This window comes from Leptodactylus fuscus, chromosome 3 (assembly GCF_031893055.1).
Source record: "Leptodactylus fuscus isolate aLepFus1 chromosome 3, aLepFus1.hap2, whole genome shotgun sequence".
NCBI classification, from domain to species: Eukaryota; Metazoa; Chordata; class Amphibia; order Anura; family Leptodactylidae; genus Leptodactylus; species Leptodactylus fuscus.
This window is the reverse complement of record NC_134267.1, coordinates 146,745,009-146,765,608: the sequence shown is the minus strand read 5'-3', so window position 1 is coordinate 146,765,608 and position 20,600 is coordinate 146,745,009. Positions and strand designations below refer to the sequence as shown.

At 42.6% G+C, this 20,600-nt stretch overlaps 1 protein-coding gene across 3 annotated transcripts; it reads left to right on the top strand.

The window, feature by feature from the left end:
* The first annotated feature begins 3,075 nt into the window (after positions 1-3,075).
* On the top strand, positions 3,076-19,497 carry LOC142197866 (deoxyribodipyrimidine photo-lyase-like). Of its 3 annotated transcripts, none has more exons than XM_075268516.1 (10): positions 3,076-3,239; positions 5,665-6,143; positions 8,918-9,063; positions 9,143-9,325; positions 9,634-9,792; positions 13,134-13,332; positions 15,318-15,470; positions 16,030-16,151; positions 16,775-16,934; positions 18,948-19,497. In XM_075268516.1, the coding sequence occupies exons 2-10, from the start codon at positions 5,735-5,737 to the stop codon at positions 19,100-19,102; spliced, it is 1,686 nt and encodes a 561-aa protein (XP_075124617.1). In that variant the 5' UTR covers positions 3,076-3,239; positions 5,665-5,734; the 3' UTR covers positions 19,103-19,497. The 3 variants fall into 3 exon arrangements, with proteins under 3 accessions (XP_075124617.1, XP_075124616.1, XP_075124615.1); XM_075268515.1 differs by having other exon boundaries at positions 3,076-3,284; XM_075268514.1 differs by lacking the exon at positions 3,076-3,239 and adding an exon at positions 3,511-3,586.
* Positions 19,498-20,600: the final 1,103 nt, after the last annotated feature.

Sequence of the window (20,600 nt, the reverse complement as noted above, 5' to 3'; positions counted from 1 at the left end):
GCAGAAATGGATGGGCGGACATGAATCTGGGGGCAGAGATTGAGTGGGAGACATGAAACTGGGGGCAGATGAAGAGTGTATATGAAGCTGGGGGAGAGATAGAGGGGGGACATATAATGTACGGGTGACTGTAGGAGGATTATACTGTGTGCGGGCACATGAAAAATTAATGAGAATGGGTGGAGTCAACATAACAGTGGGTGGGGTAAATTTGCCACGGCGCGCAAAGCGCGCCGCACATTTTGTCCCTCTTTTGGTTCTTCAAAAGTTGGGAGGTATGGGTACAGGGGGCAGTGGAAAGATGTTAGAAGGTGGAGGGGGGTGGTGGGATTGTTGGGACATCAGGTGTGCGGCACTGTGGAGAGGGAACATCTGGGGCAATAATATATAAGTTTTTAGCTGGAGAACTACAAAGCACACAATAGCTCCAAAGGTCTGTGTGCTTTGTATTAATAATGATGTAGGCTGCTATGTTACTAGCATAGCAGCCTGTTTGGGGGTGGGACTTTCAATATAAAGGAGTGTTCACATTGTGTTTTTGGCCTCCCTTGCCGGGATACGTTGGTAACCAGTCACAATAAGCTCCCCACTTATCCCTGCACGGAGAACTGCAGGCCCCCCTTTTTTTAATGGCCAGTTCTTCGTGCAGGGATAAGTTGACAGCTGATTCTGACTGGTTACCAACGTATCCCGGCAAGGGAGGCCAAAAACGCAATGTGAAAAAGCCCTGAGGATTTATTAAGAGGGCTCTTATAAATGGTGTTGGCTCTCTATAGGCGCGGTCACACGTAGCAGATTATACCTGCAAATAGAATCTGATTAAGCCTTGTAATGCTGCTAAATAAAGGGAAATATAATACAGAATGGGTATGTCGCAACTTAAAGTAGTTTTAAAATGGCGGCGGGGGGGGGGCAAACACTTAGGCTGTATGGGGCCCCAAAATTCCTGATGGTGGCCCTGCCACAGTTGGTCATATGTGTTTATTACAAACTCTGAAATTAACACCCACAAACTATTATTATACTATGGGATCTCTTTAGACATCTGTGAAGACATCATTGAAGACCTACACCAGAAGAGGTGAGTAATAGTTTTTATTATGTTTAATTGCCTTCACTGGACCTCAAATCATGATACTCTGGGGCCTGAAGAAACTGCCAGGAGATTCTCACAAGACAAATGTCATGAGGTTCACACTACAAGTACTGTAAGTGCCGCAACCTTACTTACCGATCCCTGCTCCTGCCCATGGCCACCTCAGTGTGATGCATGGGGGCCCCTGGACAGCTGAAGGGGAAGCGGAGGTGGCAATGGGCAGGTGTGGGGATGAGTAAGTAAAGAGGGTCTGTTACTTGCTAGAGTATTTCAGCAGGTAATGATCTATTAAAAAGTCGAAAAAAAATGCAGGGGGACATCAGGCCTCCTAAGGTCGGGGGACCTGTACCAACTGCTACAGCTGCTCTAGCAGTAATTCTGCTACTGACCACCAGAAAAAACTTGCCTTTACACAGCCATAGACATGACAATAAAAAAAGTTATGGACGCTTGATCGTGGCAACATGCATTTTTATTGTACAAATATAGTAAAACAAAAAATAACTATAAATTTGGTATCCGTGTAACTGGTCTGGGTTTGTAACACGTTCTAATAAATTATAGATCATTTTCTATTTCTGTATCTAGGATACCAGTGCCTGACACCTGGGACTCCAAACCAGGATGCCATGATAGTTAGAGCTTGGCAGGCGCTGCCATCTGAGTGAAAGTTCTTCATAACAATAGTAAGGTTCAGACTATATTACACATACCGCCCAACCATCCCAATTTCCGCGGGACACTCACGCTTTCCTACCCCTATCCCGCCATCCTGCGTAGATCCCTACATGTCCCGCTGTGACCCTTTAATGATTTATTGATCAATCATTCCTCTGATCACCGCCTGATCTTATAACAGATTAGAGGTTGCGGTGATTGGAGGAACGCTCACATAGTCACGTGACTAGGTGGGCGTGTCAGTGTCCCGTGCAGTGAAGAGATCCGTGTCAGGTACTGAGAAGGGAGGGGGAAGTGGGGGGGGAGAGAGAGAGATTATACTGGAGGCAGAGATGGAGGGGGGGACATGAAACAGGGGCTGAGATGAAGGAGGGGACATGAAATGGAGCAGATAAAGGGGGCACTTAAACTGGGGGACAACTGGAGAGGGCATTAAACTGTGGGAGGAGCTGGAGGGGGACCTGTCTGCCTCTAGTTGCCCCCAGTTTAATGTCACCCTCCAGCTACCCCTACAGTTTAATGTCTGCTTCTAGTTGCCCACTGTTTAATGTCCCACTTCATCTGCCATTTATTTATTGCCCCCTCCAACTACCCCCACTGCTAATGTCCCCCTCCAGCTGATCCAGTTTCATGTTTAAACTAGGGGATTAGCAGAGGGACTTAATATGGTGGGGCAGTTGGAAGGGGGATATTACAATGTGGAGACATATAATGTATGGGTGATTGTAGGAGGATTATACTTTGTCGGGGGACATGAAAAATGAAAGAGAATGGGCGGAGTCGACATAAAAGTGGGCGGGGCTACATTTGCTGCGCTACGCGCGCCGCACATTTTGTCCCTCTTTGGGCTAGTTCACACGGAAATTACGTGTGGCTTATTTTGGTCCTGAAAAAAAACACTTCCAAATTAGGAAGCATTTTTTTTGGACCTTGCCTCAATTTTTGGAGCGTTTTTTTTTTTTCTACATAGACCACTATTGTAATGAGGAGGATTTTGAGGCGAAATCCGCCTCTTTGCCCCCGTGTGAACTAGCCCTTTCTGTTGTTCAAAATTTGGGAGGTATGTATTACATACAGAAATGACAATGCTCCTACATATAGGCGGCTTTCTACATGTTGGATATTGTTATGTCTACTAGATCAGTAGTCCTTTAGGGTCATGTATATGCATAACATACACTACTGTACACTGCCATCCTCTCTCCTGTGCTGCACTACACTGCCAGTTATTATATACCAGTATTATATTTTACCCGGGTGTACCAGCAGGTGTCGCTGTCCGCCCACAACAGTCCGGAAATGTGCTCAGGACGTCATCTTGGAAGCCTTCTATGTAGCGCCTTATGTAATGTGCTGCTGTGGCGCGTCCATGTGAATGTTACACAAGGAAGAGGAGCGGGTACGAGAAGCAGCGGGCACAGTAATGAGGGCTGAAGAGGAGCGGGTACGATAAACACCGAGCACAGTAATGAGGGCTGAAGAGGAGCGGGTACGATAAACACCGAGCACGGTAATGAGGGCTCTGCCCGATGTGTGCGCTATACGATGCATATATAGACGCCATACCCTCCGGTGCTCCCCTGTAGACTCTATGGAGCTTCTCATTACTGGAGGGCTCCGGTAGTGTAGGATGCTGGGAAATCCTCTCTTGTACAGAATTATACAGCATTGTGATATACTGTACTTTATGTTTCAGTTGCTGACTATTCCCGGGATGCATGCTTGCTGTCAGTGAATAGAAATCCTAGCTAGAAACTAACTTCATACAGCAATGTCCAATTGACACAGATCGCCTACTGCACACAATACAAGGTACTGATCACTTTCCTTGTTTGCTTTGGCTAATTGCTTCTACATGTCTTCTCACATCTGCATTGGGAAGAATCCTGTTCTCATCTTAAAAGGAACCTGTCACCAGGAAAATGCAGTGCAATGTACAGGCAGCAGGAGGAGCAGAGCAGTTTCATATATCGTTTTATGGGGAAGAGTTCACTATCATTTATTCCCTGAAATATTGTACTGTATTTTGCTGATGACAGTTCCGATAAATGGGTTCATAGACCTCTGTATAGCAAAGGAGACCAAAAGAGTGTGAAGTTGTTGGGTGAGCTTTGCCTATGTGATGGCACAGGTAAGGGGAGGTTCACACCTGTGCTCAGTCTCCATTTGGTTTCCTTGTTCCACTTGAAAAATGCGGAGATTTTGTGGGGCAGATTAGTTTTCCCCAAGCAGACCCAGAGAACAGAAACCTGAACGCAGATCTGAACCTAGAGACAGGCCAGCACCATGATCTGATGTGAACAGTGTGCATCTTCTTCTAGACAACACACTGGTATCTACGGATTTACATCCACATATAATAGAAACACTGATCAAGAAACTGACCTTATCAGTTTGCAGAGCTGACAAACTGCTCTATTAGCTGTGAATAGAAGAGAATATGTGGATGAGATACCATAGTATCATAGATTACTATAATGCTTAAGTTCAGGTCTCTGGACAGTGCATTCTGGGAAATAACAGACTCTATTTCGTAAGCTGAATATGGTCCAGAAATTCCTGACTTCCCATGGCTTTACTGTTCTATACTGTGTATAGCGTAGGACAATAGAGCCTTGGGATACAGGAACTCCTAGCACCATAGGTTACTATAATGCAAGGATTCCCAGTCTCTGCACCTCATTCATTTTGGGAAATTTAGGCAATATATGGTCTGGATTTTCCAGACCATATTTGTCCATTTATGTACAAGAGTGTCCATTAAGTTGGAGTGCAGATTTTCCAGCTGAACTGTTTCTGGTTGGCTTCTATAAGGTCACAGCTTTTTCCTTTCTTAGGCTAAGGCCCCATGTAGCTGGCCACAGCGCTTTTCACAGAAAGTCTGGAGAGTTTTCCTCTGAGGACTTTCTGCTTCAATAATACCTATATGGAAACCACCGCCGTTTCTGTAGGCATAATTGACATGCTGCGATTTCCAATACAATGACGTGTAGATATTGCTCTGTCAATTTTAATGGAAAAATCATCTCGTTTTGGATTGCTGTTTGGTGTAAACCAAGTGTTAAATGTATTTGTTGATTTTAAATGAGAGTCTCCTTTTTACCATAAATGTATTAGTCGAATATGCATTTATCGTATACTAGCACTTCCCACGACTTCGTCAGCGATCCACCAGCGCACTGACTCCCTTCAACAGTCCCGCTTTGACTTCGTCCGCCGCCCCCCTACCCCCTCCCACAACCCACCGGCGTGCTCACTACCGTCAACAATCCTGCTTCCTGCCCGCCCTCTTGCTCCCCCGCCACGCTGACCCCCTTCCTGTATTCCCCCTACACCCGCGCAGCCCCCAAGCTCCTCGTGCCACCATAGTCCGGCCTGACCCCCGCTGCACAGCAGGCAGAGGCTGCTGAGTACAGTCTGCCACCGGAGTCACAGAGATGCACGCACGGGTTCCTGCAAAGGTCAGCCTGCGGCTCGGGAGCATGGAGTATGCGCCATGTTCACCAGCATTCGTAGCGCTGCCCACCTAATCCCATGGGCCTATCGCAAAGTGCCTGAAGCAGAGTGGATGACGTCATCTCAGTTCTGTTAGCCTTGCGGTTCGGCGAATTTGGGGCTTGCGGTCACGAGGTGCGGGCATGTACCAGTTGAATACGTAGCCTATGTTTCTTTCCAGGTCCCAAGGTATGTATGTGCCAAATCTCAGCTAAATCCCTGCAGCCATTTTTGCTTGATTGAGGAACAAACATCTAAACACACAAACTTTCACATTTCTAATATAAGTAGGATACCTGGTGTCTTAACGTTTATATTCTAATAGTTTTTCTTTTATTTTAACAAAAGTGTAATATTCTATATTACTTCACTCCAAGTTTGTTTTTTTCTTCTAGACGACTCTAATCTACCAAACTGATTCGGCGATATTGGCATTTAATTCTTCCCTTGACAAAAGTCAGAAGCATGTCTCAGAAGGCGAAGGCTCCAAATAGTAAAAGTAAAGGGTCGAGAAGTGAGAAGTCTGACATAAGCCAGGAAGATGACTCCAAGACAAAATCTCAAACTGCTGCTAAAAGTCAAGGGAAAAGAAAAGCCCAAGAAAATAAGAGCAAGTGTAAAATGATATCTGACGCAAGTAATAGCGAGACCTCAGATGGTGATGCCAAGAAAAGGAAAATGCAAGAGACAAAAGTTGTTGAAGTAGATGGAGGTCTCCTTGAGGCAGTGAAGAAGTCTCGCTTAAGTGTTGCCACCTCTGTGTCTGACTTTAAATTTAACAAGAAGAGGGTACGGTTAGTGTCTCCTGAGGCGAACCTGAAAGATGACGCCTTGGGTATAGTGTATTGGATGTCGAGAGATCAGAGAATTCAAGGTATGTATGAAGTATGTTCTAGGGTTCTTATAAACACCTCAAACTCTATATATAGGGGTGCGTCTATATAATGTGAAGGTGACATTGCGTGTCTGAATTAATGTCTAATGATTGCATTTGTTATGTACTGTAATGCAGCCGTAGCCTCATAAAAGTGTATAGCGCACCAGTGAACTTGTGGATATGGTAATAGTGTCCATAACGGGACAATCCCTTTAAGTAACTATAGTTTCTGTTAATCTGTTCCCAGCCAGTGGCAGAAAAACAAATTTGCTGCAACTTCCTTTTACTTCTTTTATAGTTTGCTCAGATGCTTCACAATGCAATTGCCTATTATACATCCTCCCTTCACTTTTGTTGACTGTTTATTAACCGTTGATTGTACTACAGTAAAGGTGTATTCACATTGTGCAGTTAAAACAATCACAATGTTATGGAATTGTTTTAGCTCTCTGTAACAAATATACATTCACTAAGGGCTCGTTCACATCTGCGTTGTGCTTTCCGTTGTGCAGGTTTCCGTTTCCTGCATAAAACAGAGCAGGATACGGAAACCTGCAGGAGACTTTCTCACCCATTCATTTGAATGGGTGAGAAAGCTGTCCGGCCGTGAGCGTTTTGCGCTCTCCGCCGCGAAACCGGGTTTTATAATCCGGACACAGAGTCGGACATGCAGTACTCTGTGTCCGGATTAAAAAATCCGGTTTCGCGGTGGAGAGCATAAAACACTCACTGCCGCTCACGGCCGGACCCGGTCTGTGCTTTGCGTCTTCTGGCATGCAGAAGACGGAAAGCACAGAACGGAAGGCTGAACGCAGGTGTGAACCTAGCGTAAGTGAAATTGAATACATTAAAGGGATTGGCCACTTTCAGACCAATATTGACAAACAAATGTACAATAAAGATATACACTTTCCCAATATACTTTCTGTATCAATTCCTCACAGTTTTCTAGAACTCTGCTTGCTGTCATTCATTCTGTTACTTCTAGTGGATAAAACTCTGACCATGGTGATTTACGGTCCATGGTCATGTGATGAGCACACAGGTGCACAGCTCATAGTCACAGCGCACTAATCAGACATCTGCCTGGTAATCAGCTGTGCACCTGTGATCTCATCACATGACCATGGACTGTAAATCACATGACCATGGTGAGAGTTTTATCCTCTAGAAGTAACAGAATGAATGACAGCAAGCCGAGATCTAGAAAACCGTGAGGAATTGATACAGAAAGTATATTGGAAAATTGCATATATTTTATTGTACATTTGTTTGTCATTATTGGTCTGAAAGTGGCCAACCCCGTTAAGGAGTTTTCAGACCACAAGTAAAAATTAACAGTGGGCAGAGCCAGAGATGGGGTTTAATAAAAAGAAAGATAACAAAGTATTCTCATCTGTCCTAGGCTTTGCCAGCCCAGCCATAGCTCCCGGGTATTGGTCTTCTGTTCGAGTGCCCAGCTGACATTTAAAAAAAAAAAAAAATTGATAGCAAGACTTTTTGTTTCTAAGGGCAACTGTTTTAATATTAACCTAAGGTTGTACATACACATTAAGATTTTCATCTGCATGTGCCCAACATGTAGTAAGACGACATATTGATGATATCCAGTGTCTCCACAGCTTGAATCACTTACTTCAGTGAGCCCAGGCCTCAAGAGTCACGTCCTGATAGGACCTGAGTTTTGCCCCTTGGCTCTTGGCACCATTTGTGGGCATGTGGATGGGGCCTTAGAAAGAAAATATTGGATTCTAAAACTTGATGTAAATGAAGAGACCATACCAAATTTGCATGAAATCAATAGGATAATCCAATACCACATGGACATGCAATATAGCAACTATATGTCCTATTTACTGGTTTCAAGATGGCAGTTTCTTTAAAAGATCCAAAATGTATACTTTAATCATTGCCATATAAAAACAAACTATGCCATATAAAAACAAACCATGCTAGTAGCAGTTATGACACCAATAAAAAATATATTGATGATTATGACAAATAGTACACTGATCACAATATTAAAAGAACCAGTAATAAAAAAAAATAAATGCTGACATTAAAGGGGCTCTATCATTGGGAAAAGTCACTTTTAACTAATCACCTCCTTGCATAGCCTTTAGAAAGGCTATTCCAGACTTACCTTTAGTATGTAGATTGCCTCAGTGGTTTTTGAATAAGTCCGTCTTTATTCATATGCTAATTAGCTTCCAGCCAGCACAGGAAGTTCCCAGCAGCACTCGTCTCTGCTATTCTCTCCTATGTGTGTGTGCAAACAGGAAGCTGAGTCATCAGCAACAGCAGCCTGTGCTGTATACACCCATAGGAAACAATAGCAAAGAGGGTGCACAATGGTGCACCGAGTCTAATTAGCATGTGAATAAAAATGGACTTATTCAAAAACCACTGAGGCAATTTACATACTAAAGGTAGGTGTGGAATAGCCTTTCTAAAGCCTATGCAAGGATGTGATTAGTTAAAATGACTTTTCCCAATAATAGAGCCCCTTTAAAGAGGAACTTTCATGTCCTCATCAATGTGCAGTATAAGACGGGCCATAGAGACTAAAGTCATTAGTTATGGAAGAGTAGATGTATATTATCACTCACCACCTTCAGGGTATGTTCATGGATCCATGAACTCAGCCAACATCTAAAATATATGACTGGCTTTACAGTAGCTTTGATAAATCTCCCAAATGCCTTTATATGATCTCTCCAACTTGAGATGTTCTGCAAGATTGTAATAGATATTACTTGTATCTCTTTCAGATAACTGGGCCTTTCTGTATGCTCAGCGTCTGGCTCTGAAGCAAAAGCTGCCATTGCATGTTGTCTTTTGTTTAGTTCCAAAATTCTTGGAGGCTACCATTCGACACTTTGGCTTTATGTTAAAGGGCCTGCAAGAAGTTGCTGAGGTATGTCTTAAGAATATCAAGGTTTAGAGGGATTGCATATAAAATACACATTCTAACATCCAGACTGTCTTCGTTTCAGGATTGTAAGGGTCTCAACATTTCCTTCCATTTGCTTATTGGATATGCCAAGGATGTTCTCCCAGACTTTGTGAAAGAGAATGGCATCGGTGGGGTGGTGACTGACTTTGCTCCTCTACGTGTTCCCTTGCAGTGGGTGTCAGATGTCTGTGAACGTTTACCTAAAGATGTTCCTCTCGTCCAGGTGAATTTTTATAGGCAGATATGTACACGGCTGTGGATTCAGAAGGCCAATTCAGTAACTTTGACCCCTGTAGTTTTTCACAGCTCAATTCCTTTATAAATGCCTGACCGTCTTGGAAAAAGCAAAACCCTTCTAATTCACAAAAAAAAAGCCAGTGATTGAATTCCCATGAAAATAAATATGTACCAAGCAATGAATCTAATAATTATACATAATATATAACATTTTTGCATTAAATCTGCTATGTGTAAATATGCTAGAATAATTGTATGAAATATGAGTTTTTAAAACCTCATGTTCATTTCTAGGTGGACGCTCATAATATTGTCCCATGCTGGGTTGCCTCCAATAAACAGGAGTATGGAGCGCGTACCATTCGGAAGAAAATCCATGACCAGCTCTCTCAGTTCCTTACAGAATTCCCTCCAGTCATTACACACCCATACAACTCCAAACTGGAGGCTGAGGTTAGTACTGATATTGGTAAATTCAGCCGGTAAAATAATCAATAGGCGCAACCATAATAGGCGATTTATCATAATAAATATATTCCCCTCTGCCATTTTTTTGGACTATAAGACGCACTGGACTATAAGACGCACCTAGGTTTTAGAGGAGGAAAATAGGGGAAAAAAAATTGAAGCAAAAAATGGTAAAATATTTAATATAATGGGAGTTGTAGTTTTGCAACAGCTGCAAGGCCACATTGACAGGTGACCCTGCAGCTGTACGGGGACGCATAGAGTGGGTTTTTTTGCGGGGCCAGAAGTACTTTTTAGTTATACCATTTTGGGGAATATCTATTGCTTAGATCACCTTGTATTGAAAAAAAACCCGGTGGTTTATGACATATGATTTTCTACTTTTATATATATATTCTAGGGACAGGAGGTGATTTAGAACTTTTATTTTTCATATTTTTAAAGTTTTTTTTTTTTTTTTTTTTTTTTTTACTATTTTATTCCCCCCCCCCCGGGGCTTGAACCTGCGGTCACTTGATTGCAAGTCCCATAGACGGCAATACAAGTGTATTGCCGTCTATGGGACATTCTGTCTATTAGTATTACGGCTGGTCATAGAGACCAGCCGCAATACTAATACAGCAGTGACAGGCCGGGGAGCCTCATTAGGCTCCCGGCTGTCACCCGGACAGGTCGGCTCCTGCGATATCGCCGCGCAGGAGCCGGCCTGCAACTTTACAGGTACGGGGCCGGTGGGGACCGGCCCCGGGGGAGAAGGTGCCGCCGATACTGACCCGGCATCCGCTGTACTAGAGAGGCGGATGCCGGGGAGGGATAGACGCCGGGGCCTGAGACATCGCTACGATCCTCTGCCCTGCCTGAAGCCAGCGGCGGGGGGACGGAGGAGCGGAATAGCATCACTCCTCCCGCTGCTGGCTTCAGGCAGGGCAGAGGATCGTAGCGATGTCTCAGGCCCCGGCGTCTATCCCTCCCCGGCATCCGCCTCTCTATTACGGCGGGTGCCAGGCCAGGCACATTCAGACTATAAGACGCACCCTTCTTTTCCCCAAAAATTTTGGGGAAAAAAAAGTGCGTCTTATAGTCCGAAAAATACGGTATCTTGGCTAAACAGTATTTCTAACTATAGTTTGAAGTGCTCTCTGAACTGGTGGGTGGACACCAGCTGCTGTACTGTAACCATAGTAAGTGCGGGAGGAATCTGCTCTACAACTGTCTTTCATGTAGAAACAGCTCCAGGCTCATGCAACAGATGTATAGAGAAGCACTGACGTGTTCTGATGTGAAGAACATCCAACATCAGCCCAAGGTTCTATGCACACAAACATGTACTTTCAGTGTAGTATCCATGTTTTGTTAGCACACTAGCTTGTTAGTCTCTCTGGCTTTACATACACTCACCGGCCACTTTAATAGGTACACCATACTAGTAACGGGTTGGACCCCCTTTTGCCTTCAGAACTGCCTCAATTCTTCGTGGCATAGATTCAACAAGGTGCTGGAAGCATTCCTCAGAGATTTTGGTCCATATTGACATGATGGCATCACACAGTTGCCGCAGATTTGTCGGCTGCACATCCATGATGCGAATCTCCCGTTCCACCACATCCCAAAGATGCTCTATTGGATTGAGATCTGGTGACTGTGGAGGCCATTGGAGTACAGTGAACTCATTGTCATGTTCAAGAAACCAGTCTGAGATGATTCCAGCTTTATGACATGGCGCATTATCCTGCTGAAAGTAGCCATCAGATGTTGGGTACATTGTGGTCATAAAGGGATGGACATGGTCAGCAACAATACTCAGGTAGGCTTTGACGTTGCAGCGATGCTCAATTGGTACCAAGGGGCCCAAAGAGTGCCAAGAAAATATTCCCCACACCATGACACCATCAGCCTGAACCGTTGATACAAGGCAGGATGGATCCATGCTTTCATGTTGTTGACGCCAAATTCTGACCCTACCATCCGAATGTCACAGCAGAAATCGAGACTCATCAGACCAGGCAACGTTTTTCCAATCTTCAATTGTCCAATTTCGATGAGCTTGTGCAAATTGTAGCCTCAGTTTCCTGTTCTTAGCTGAAAGGAGTGGCACCTGGTGTGGTCTTCTGCTGCTGTAGCCCATCTGCCTCAAAGTTCGACGTACTGTGCATTCAGAGATGCTCTTCTGGCTACCTTGGTTGTAACGGGTGGCTATTTGAGTCACTGTTGCCTTTCTATCAGCTCGAACCAGTCTGGCCATTCTCCTCTGACCTCTGGCATCAACAACGCATTTCCGCCCACAGAACTGCCGCTCACTGGATGTTTTTTCTTTTTCGGACCATTCTCTGTAAACCGTAGAGATGGTTGTGAGTGAAAATCCCAGTAGATCAGCAGTTTCTGAAATACTCAGACCAGCCCTTCTGGCACCAACAACCATGCCACGTTCAAAGGCACTCAAATCACCTTTCTTCCCCATACTGATGCTCGGTTTGAACTGCAGGAGATTGCCTTGACCATGTCTACATGCCTAAATTCACTGAGTTGCCGCCATGTGATTGGCTGATTAGAAATTAAGTGTTAACGAGCAGTTGGACAGGTGTACCTAATAAAGTGGCCGGTGAGTGTACATGGCCATGTGTAGAGCAGTGAGCCCAGTGCAGAGCTCAAGACCAGTTATACGCCTGTCCGATTTGCAGCCCTCTGATATATACTACAAAGTTTCTTCTCTCTGAAACTTGCTGAAATGACAGTGCTTATTTAAAGGGGTTCTCCCATCTCAATCTTTCTCCAGGCTGTATGCAGTATCTGCTTCTTACTTCCTGTATTTCTCCTCCCTTTTGCTAAACGGGCTGGAGAAGTCTCACAACACTTGTACAGATTAGCTAATATGCAGATTCTTGTACAGAACGGACTCCGTGTTATCTGTGTGTTTACATAGAGTCAACAGACTTGGCTTTATCAGCAAACTGCAATTATCTGAACGCATTGTCCTTCTGGCACTGAGTAAGTGACATCACTTGTCCTATCTCCCAGGCCCGTGCTTATAGCAACGTTGTGTAAACAATGGAAGGAATAAATTCACATACCAGGCAAACAAAGCAGAATTTCTAAAGCAACATATTTAGGAAAAGTCTTCAATTTACATCAGCTAACAGTATAGATGGGATCCTTGAGATGGGACAACCCCTTTAACCTTTTTAACCCCACCATGTAGAATATATAGAAGGGCACCAGTTAGCTTTACGTATGGTGTGCTTACATTTCATGTACTGTTGGATTGTTAATACCAATAGATATTGTCTAGATATTAATGTGCTGTGGTATTTCTCCTCTTCATTCTCTAGCCTATAGACTGGGATAAATGCTATGCCAGTTTAGAAGTGGACCGTACAGTTAAAGAAGTAGAATGGGCAAAACCAGGAGAAAGGGCAGGAATGAACATGCTTCACTCATTTATATCACAAAGGCTCAAATTTTTTAATGCTGACCGTAACAACCCAAACAGGCAAGCTCTCAGCAACCTGTCTCCATGGTTTCATTTTGGTAAGTTGGGAAAGTTAACAGAAAAATCTTGGAATTTTGCAAATTATCACAATTTTTATTTATTATTTTATTTTGTTTAAAACAAAGAGGTATTTCACTACATTGAATATCTTGGACTGAAATATCTTTCTGAAATCTTCAAAGTTGAGGTCTCACTGAGCACAGTTCTTGTTCTGGGTCTTCACAAAGCTTGCACTGACATTCGTTCTGGGAAAAAACGTCTAATAATGCCAGTTTGTATCTGTGGTCCACTGTGCCACTGGGAACACATCTCACGGACTTTGTTTTTTCTTGCTTAACACATCTCGTGACCCTGATCTGTTTGCAGACTGTTAATACATGCATGAATGCATACAGTAGTGTGGAAAAAATGCTGCAATAGAAGGGCTAATAGTTTTTGTCACTTAAAATGAAGTGAATGAATAAAAGAGAAATCTAAATCTTATCAATATTTGCTGTGGCCTCTCTTCACCTTCAAAACTATATTAGTTCTAACGCTAGGTTCACACCTGTGTTCATCTGTCCGTTCTGAGCTTTCCGTCTTCTGCATGCCAGAAGTCGGAAAGCTCAGACCGGGTCCTACCGTGAGCGGCGGTGAGCGTTTTATGCTCTCCGCCGCGAAACCGTTTTTTTTAATCCGGACACAGAGTACTGCATGTCCGACTCTGTGTCCGGATTATATAACCCGGTTTCACGGCGGAGAGCATAAAACGCTCACCGCCGCTCACGGCCGAACATCTCTCTCACCCATTCAAATGAATGGGTGAGAGACTCCTGCAGGTTTCCGTCTCCTGCCTCTGTTTTAGGCAGGAAACGGAAACCTGAACTACGGAGTGCCGGGAGCAGATGTGAACGAGCCCTAAGTTCCTTTACACATATCTTTTGAAGGAGCTCAACGGGGAGGTTGTTCCATATATCTTGGAGCACAAACCACAGAAGTTCAGTGGATGTAGGCTTGCTCAGATCCTTCTGTCTCTTCATGTAATCCCAGACAGACTGGATGATGTTGATGTGATGGTTCCGTGGGAGCTGTATCATCACTTCCAGGACTCCTAAATCACATCAATATTTGGTGTGAGATTTCCCTTTTGTTCATTCACCTAATTTTGTTAAAGGGGTTGTCCAGTTTCAGACCAGTATTAAAAGTCAGATGTTATTGCTTATATAATGAAAAGTTAAACAATCTTCTGATATAATTTCTGTATTAGTTTTTGGCAATTTTCGTGATCTCTGCTTGTTGTCATTCATTCTGCTTAATTCCAGTGGTTAAAAATTGGTCCATGGGCATGGTTAAGGGCACAGTTTGTTACCAGACAGATCTCTGATTGTGACTATAAGGAGCTGTGCACCTGTATGTTCATCAGATGACCATGGACTTATTTTTATCCACTGGAATTAAGAAGATGTAATGGCAGCAAGCAGAGATCTAGAAAACCGTGAGGAACTAATATAGAAAATTATATAACTTCATCATACAAACAATAATATTTATCCCTTAAAGGAGTTGTCTAGTTTCAGACCAATATTAAATGAGTTAAAAATTATCTTCCAATACATCCACAGCAGCGCTAAACACTTACTGTTTTCATGTGTAGCGTTTTCTTGGGGGGGGGGGGGGGGGAGTGAGCTTGAACAAAACATCACAGCATCATGTAACCTCAAAGAGATGCATCATGGGAAATAGTTTTTGTTTTTTGTTTTTTTTTCACAGATTCACTGCATGCAAATAACAGTGATACAAGGAGTCTCAAGTAAAAAAAAAAAAGCCAGGAAAAGGCAGCACAAGGGAATTCTATTTAACACTGCTGTGGACGTATTTGCAGATAATTTTGGAAAGCTGGATAACCCCATTAAGTGACAAAATAATCTAGAAACATTTAAATTTTTTAAAGTAATCTTACGTTGCAGCATTTTTTTCCACACCTACCTAAAACTTTTGCACAGTAATGTACATACATTCCATATATTATATGCTTGTGTGTTAGGTCAGCTGTCTGTGCAGCGAGCAATCCTGGAGGTGCAGAAGTATCGTAGCAAGTACAAGGAATCTGTGGACAGCTTTGTGGAGGAGGCTGTAGTGAGGAGAGAGCTGGCGGACAATTTTTGTTACTACAACAAAAACTATGACAAAGTTGAAGGTATGCATTTACTTGTGTTTCCACTAGAGAGATGATGTGGAGTATTTGCTGACCTACTGTGTCTTATGAACCTAGATCTCACAGTGCTGTTATTCTAAGTATATGTGTATAGTAGTCGAGTTGTATATTATTAATGCATTTAAATAAGGTTTTCTGACCTGTATAAGGAAAAGGCAGTTGAAGGGTTAATATATTTAACAAATATTCTGTCCTATATTGCGTCATTCTTCTCGTGAGCAAAATTTGGCAGATTTATGGACTCCATTGTCCCAACATACATGTGTTTCATTGTCTCTCAGAATAAAAAAAAAAATCCCATTTGACGCCTTCTGCAAAGTGGAGACTTGACACCTGGTACTATGGCATAATCTGATGTAAGAAAAAAAAGTATTCCATAAGGCAGTGTAGTATTGGATATATGTGTATAAAGAAACATAGGATTTTATTTTTTTTTTTGTAATTTAATTAAACTTAAAAAAAAAAATAAAATAAATGTTTGGAGCATTTTAGAGGACTTAATAAAACTGTGTACTTTAGTAAAACGATTTCTTTTGACAAGGTGCATATGACTGGGCAAAGAATACTCTAAAAGATCATTCGAAGGACAAGCGGACTCATTTGTACACTCTAGAGCAACTGGAAAGTGGGAAGACTCATGACCCCCTCTGGAATGCAGCTCAGGTAATAACCTTTCTTATGTATCTGTGGTTTTCAGATGTATTTTTATTACCGTATGTTCATAATCATGAAAATATAATATTAAGGGGGGTTAAAATTTGAGTAGTAATTTTATAATAAAGTTTCAAGTTAAAACACATCTCCAATTATAAAATAGTTTTCCCTAAATGAAAAATACAAATAAATGTAACCATTTTTTTTGTAATATATTGTATCAAAGTAAAATTGTGTTAACATAGCCTAAATATTTGCTTTGGACAATCCACTGTGGATATTTTTGGTCAGTGACCAGCACATCTGCTCTTATTATTCCAATAGCTCCTCTGTAATTCAGTGGAAGTAATCTGGCTGTAAGGAACATGATGGGGATATTAAAATCCTCAAGGCATTCTTTATTCTGTAAAGTTTACCCCATTCACAACAACGCATTGAAAAAGCTGCAGAATTTCAGTGATGGATCCGTACATAAATCCCAACAGATGTGTAACATGTATACAAAGCCTTATTATGGGATGCTGTCTATATTTCTGATTATTGTATATACAAAACTATGAAGGATTTGTAAGCAATGAGTTGAATAGTAAAATGATGATCTAACGTTATGTACTCCCTTTATCTGAATCCAGTTACAGATGGTCCACGAAGGCAAGATGCATGGCTTCTTGCGAATGTATTGGGCTAAGAAAATACTGGAGTGGACCAGCTCCCCACAAGAAGCCTTACAATTTTCCATTTATCTTAATGATCGCTTTGAGCTGGATGGACGTGATCCAAATGGCTATGTAGGCAAGTGCAATATACATTTATTGTGGTGTTTTAGGCATGCCAATGTTTGCTGCTTGGGTAAATCTGGTGCAGTTACCTAAAATTATATTTTTAACTTACCGTATTTTTCGGACTATAAGACGCACTTTTTTTCCTCCCAATATGGGAGGAAAATGTGTGTGCGTCTTATAGTCCGAATGCAGCGTGTGCAGCGTCTGTGTCCTGTCTATGAGGAGCAGCACGGAGAGCAGCACGGTGCCTGCCTGCTCTGCCCCTCCTTCCCTGTCTGTGTCGCGTGTTTGCAGGAGCGAGATATGAGAGGCAGGGAAGTAGGGGCGAGCCAGACAGGTGAAGGAAGCCTGGTTTCAAGCTTGCCGAGAAAACCACGCCTCTTTCACCCGTCTGGCCCGCCCCTCCTTCACTGCCTCTCAGATCTGGCTCCGGCAATGAAACCACACAGACAGGGAAGGAGGGGCGGGCCAAACGGGAGGAGGAGGCGTGGCTTTCTCGGCAAGCTTGAAACCACGCCTCCTTCACCCGTCTGGCCCGCCCCTACTTCCCTGCCTGTGTGGCTTCATTGCAGGAGCAAGATCTGAGAGGCAATGAAGGAGGGACGAGCCAGACAGGTGAAAGAGGTGTGTTTTCAAGTTTGCTTAGAAAACCACACCTCTTTCACCCGTCTGGCCCGCCCCTTTTTCTCTTCTTACATAGCTTCACTGCAGGGTGTCTCTTTCCATCCATGGATGAGATTAGATAGGACAGACAGACAGACAGATAGACAGATAGGAGATAGATAGATGGATAGATAGATGGATAGATAGATAGATAGATAGATAGATAGATAGATAGATAGATAGATATGTTCAAATCACCCCCATATCCCTACAATACATATAAAACAAAAACATTACTGTGAAACACATACACATTTGGTATCCCTGTGTCCGAAAGCCCCCGGTTCTATTTACATTGGTGAAATATTATATTATTAGGTTATTAAATATTTCACCAATTTTTTTTTCCTTAATTTTTTTTTTCCCTATTTTCCTCCTCTAAAACCTTAGTGCGTCTTATAGTCCGAAAAATACGGTATGTTCTGGCATATTGCTGGAATATGCTATCAATTATCACCTGATCGTTCACGTCCCTATCTATCATGAAAATGATGGGCTTGTAGACTCCACCAAGTCTTGGCGTTATTTGCAACTGGACCCGCTGCATTTAAGAATGAAGAAGGAGGGGAAGCAGACAGATACAATGCAGCTACATGTATCAATGTCAACTGAGTTGATCAGGCTGACACTAGTAATGCCATGTCAGAAGTGCAATGTTTGGAGGAAGGGATGGGTTCAGGTTGTGAGTCAGAGCACCAATCAGAGGCAGCCAGTATCAAAGGATTGGTGGGGCTAGAGAAAAAAATCCATCTGGCAGGATCAGTGGAGAAGCACCTAGTAATTGATGCAAGTTGGACTTGTTGGAAGTGGTGAAATATTCTCTGTAAGCTAAGACCCCATGTTGCAGAAACACAACTTTTTTTTGTTGCGTTTTGAGCCAAAGCCCAGATTGGCTTCAAAAGGAAGTTCTTATATTTCTACCTTCTGCTCAATGGACTACTTGCTTTGGCTAAAAAAAAACACGAAAAAAAAAAAGCCTTATTTCTGCAATGTAGGGCTTTAGCCTTTGGCTGGTTTTACACGGCCGTAATGTAAGTCCACAAGTGAGGGTTTTCAATTGCGGACACATTATATTCAATGAGGCCTGTTACACCACCGGATATTTTATCCGTGGTGTGGCCTGAACGCAACTGAGGTCCGCAATTTATAGAACATGGCCGTAATGGCCGTGAATTACAGCACTGCACGGGCTCACCCATAGAACTCTTAATACGTAGAAAGTAACTGCTTGAAAAGTGAAGCAAACAAATTTAATTTTATATATTGCAAAATTTCTTATATGAACTTGTACTATTCCTTTGTGCAAAGTTGATTATAACTGGAGGTACACTTTAAGATTAACCCTGCTCCTCTTCCACAGGTTGTATGTGGTCCATTTGTGGAATCCATGACCAGGGCTGGGCTGAAAGAGCTGTTTTTGGGAAAATTCGCTACATGAATTACCAAGGATGCAAAAGGAAATTTGATGTGGCGCAGTTTGAGCAACGCTATCACCCCAAAAAATTCAAGTCGTAGCAACCTAATAATGATGGAATGCTACATTTATTTTTTTGTCTTACTCAGGTTAATGGGGCTACACTTAGCGCTGTCCATTTACTCTCTCCCCCTCCTAATAAGTGCTGGGACAATAAGGCTTATGGGCATTTCATTTTGGAAACGTCTGTCTATGGAACTTTTTTTCACTGCTACTACTTGTATGCTTTTACTACGAGAAAGAAAATACATTGTTAAAACTAGTGTTTACTTAAAAAGCTCTACTGTAATGCTATATGCATTTCATCCAAAAACAGGACTCCAACTCCTATAAAGAGATAAGAAGTTTATCAGTAAAGAAGTGGTAGAACTTAAAAAAAAAAAAAAAAAATATAGCATGGCATTTAAAGGTGGATGTTTACTTTAAGGGGATTGGTGATTTCTGTAGCGCTAGGTTTTGCTGATAAGACTGTTACATTGTTACATGTTTATCTTTTTTGTACATTTTTTCATAAAAAAAAAAAAGTTAAAGTTTGGGTTTGGTTTTGTATGATGTCAAATACAGAAAGTGAATGGTCCAAAAATTCCAAATTAAACTGTCCCCTAGTGCAGTGGTGGCAAACCTATAGCATGCGTGCCAGAGGGGGCATTCATAGCCATCTCTGTGGGCACGCACACCGGCCCCAGCTAGGCTCCTGGATCACTTCCTAACAGTGAATTTGGGACAACTGTCCCAGATCCCTGGCAAGCGATCTAGCGCGGTTTTCAGTCTTATGGGCAAATGCACATACACCTGAAACCTATCAGTGTAGGCCGTGGGACTGTAGTTTACACTGACTGAGGATTGTACCTCTTCCCAGATGCAGGTCCCAGACCTACTTTGCAGTGGAAGGAGGCAGTCTGGCTGCTCTTTGTGGGAGTACAGGAGCATGTTATTTCTGTGTGACAGCCACTGTGGAGTACATTATGTTCCACAGTGGCCCCCTACACAGTATATTACACTGTGTTGTGGGCCACTGTGAGATATACCAAATCCAAATTTTCAACGTAATGATGGACTTCACAACATAACGTGCAAATAAGTATGTTTATTCATCACAAGTGCATATATGGTAGAGTGGTAAAACGTTTTTCGGTCTGTACAATCAAGACCTTCATCAGACTCTGTCCCAAACAAGGCTCGCAAAAAATGCCAAAACCAGGTGAAAGGGTAAATTTGCCCAATGATATAGCGTTTTATCATTAAAAGCTCTGTGAAGTCCCATTCACACTACCGTATTTTGTGGATTCATAACTATACGCAATTGTAGATCTGCACACTATTAAGGTTAAATTGCCACGCTGCGATAAATTTGTCGGTTTTGGGTTGCAATTTGGGCACTATCTCAAAGGTTTGCCATCACTGCTCTAGTACATAGACTTGAATAAAAATCCTCGACTTTGCACATAAATGTTTTTCATGTCAGGACATTAGTAAAAGAAAACTGACACTTGCCTACTCTAATTCTTTTTAGTCTAAGGGGATCTGGTGAATGGATTG

What these genes read in the sequence shown, in the direction of transcription:
- LOC142197866 (XM_075268516.1), top strand. Translation starts at nt 5,735, where the DNA reads ATGTCTCAGAAGGCGAAGGCTCCAAATAGTAAAAGTAAAGGGTCGAGA. An exon ending in GAGAGATCAGAGAATTCAAG is followed by an intron (nt 6,144 to 8,917) that starts GTATGTATGAAG and finishes TATCTCTTTCAG; the next exon opens with ATAACTGGGCCTTTCTGTAT. An exon ending in TGATCCAAATGGCTATGTAG is followed by an intron (nt 16,935 to 18,947) that starts GCAAGTGCAATA and finishes CCTCTTCCACAG; the next exon opens with GTTGTATGTGGTCCATTTGT.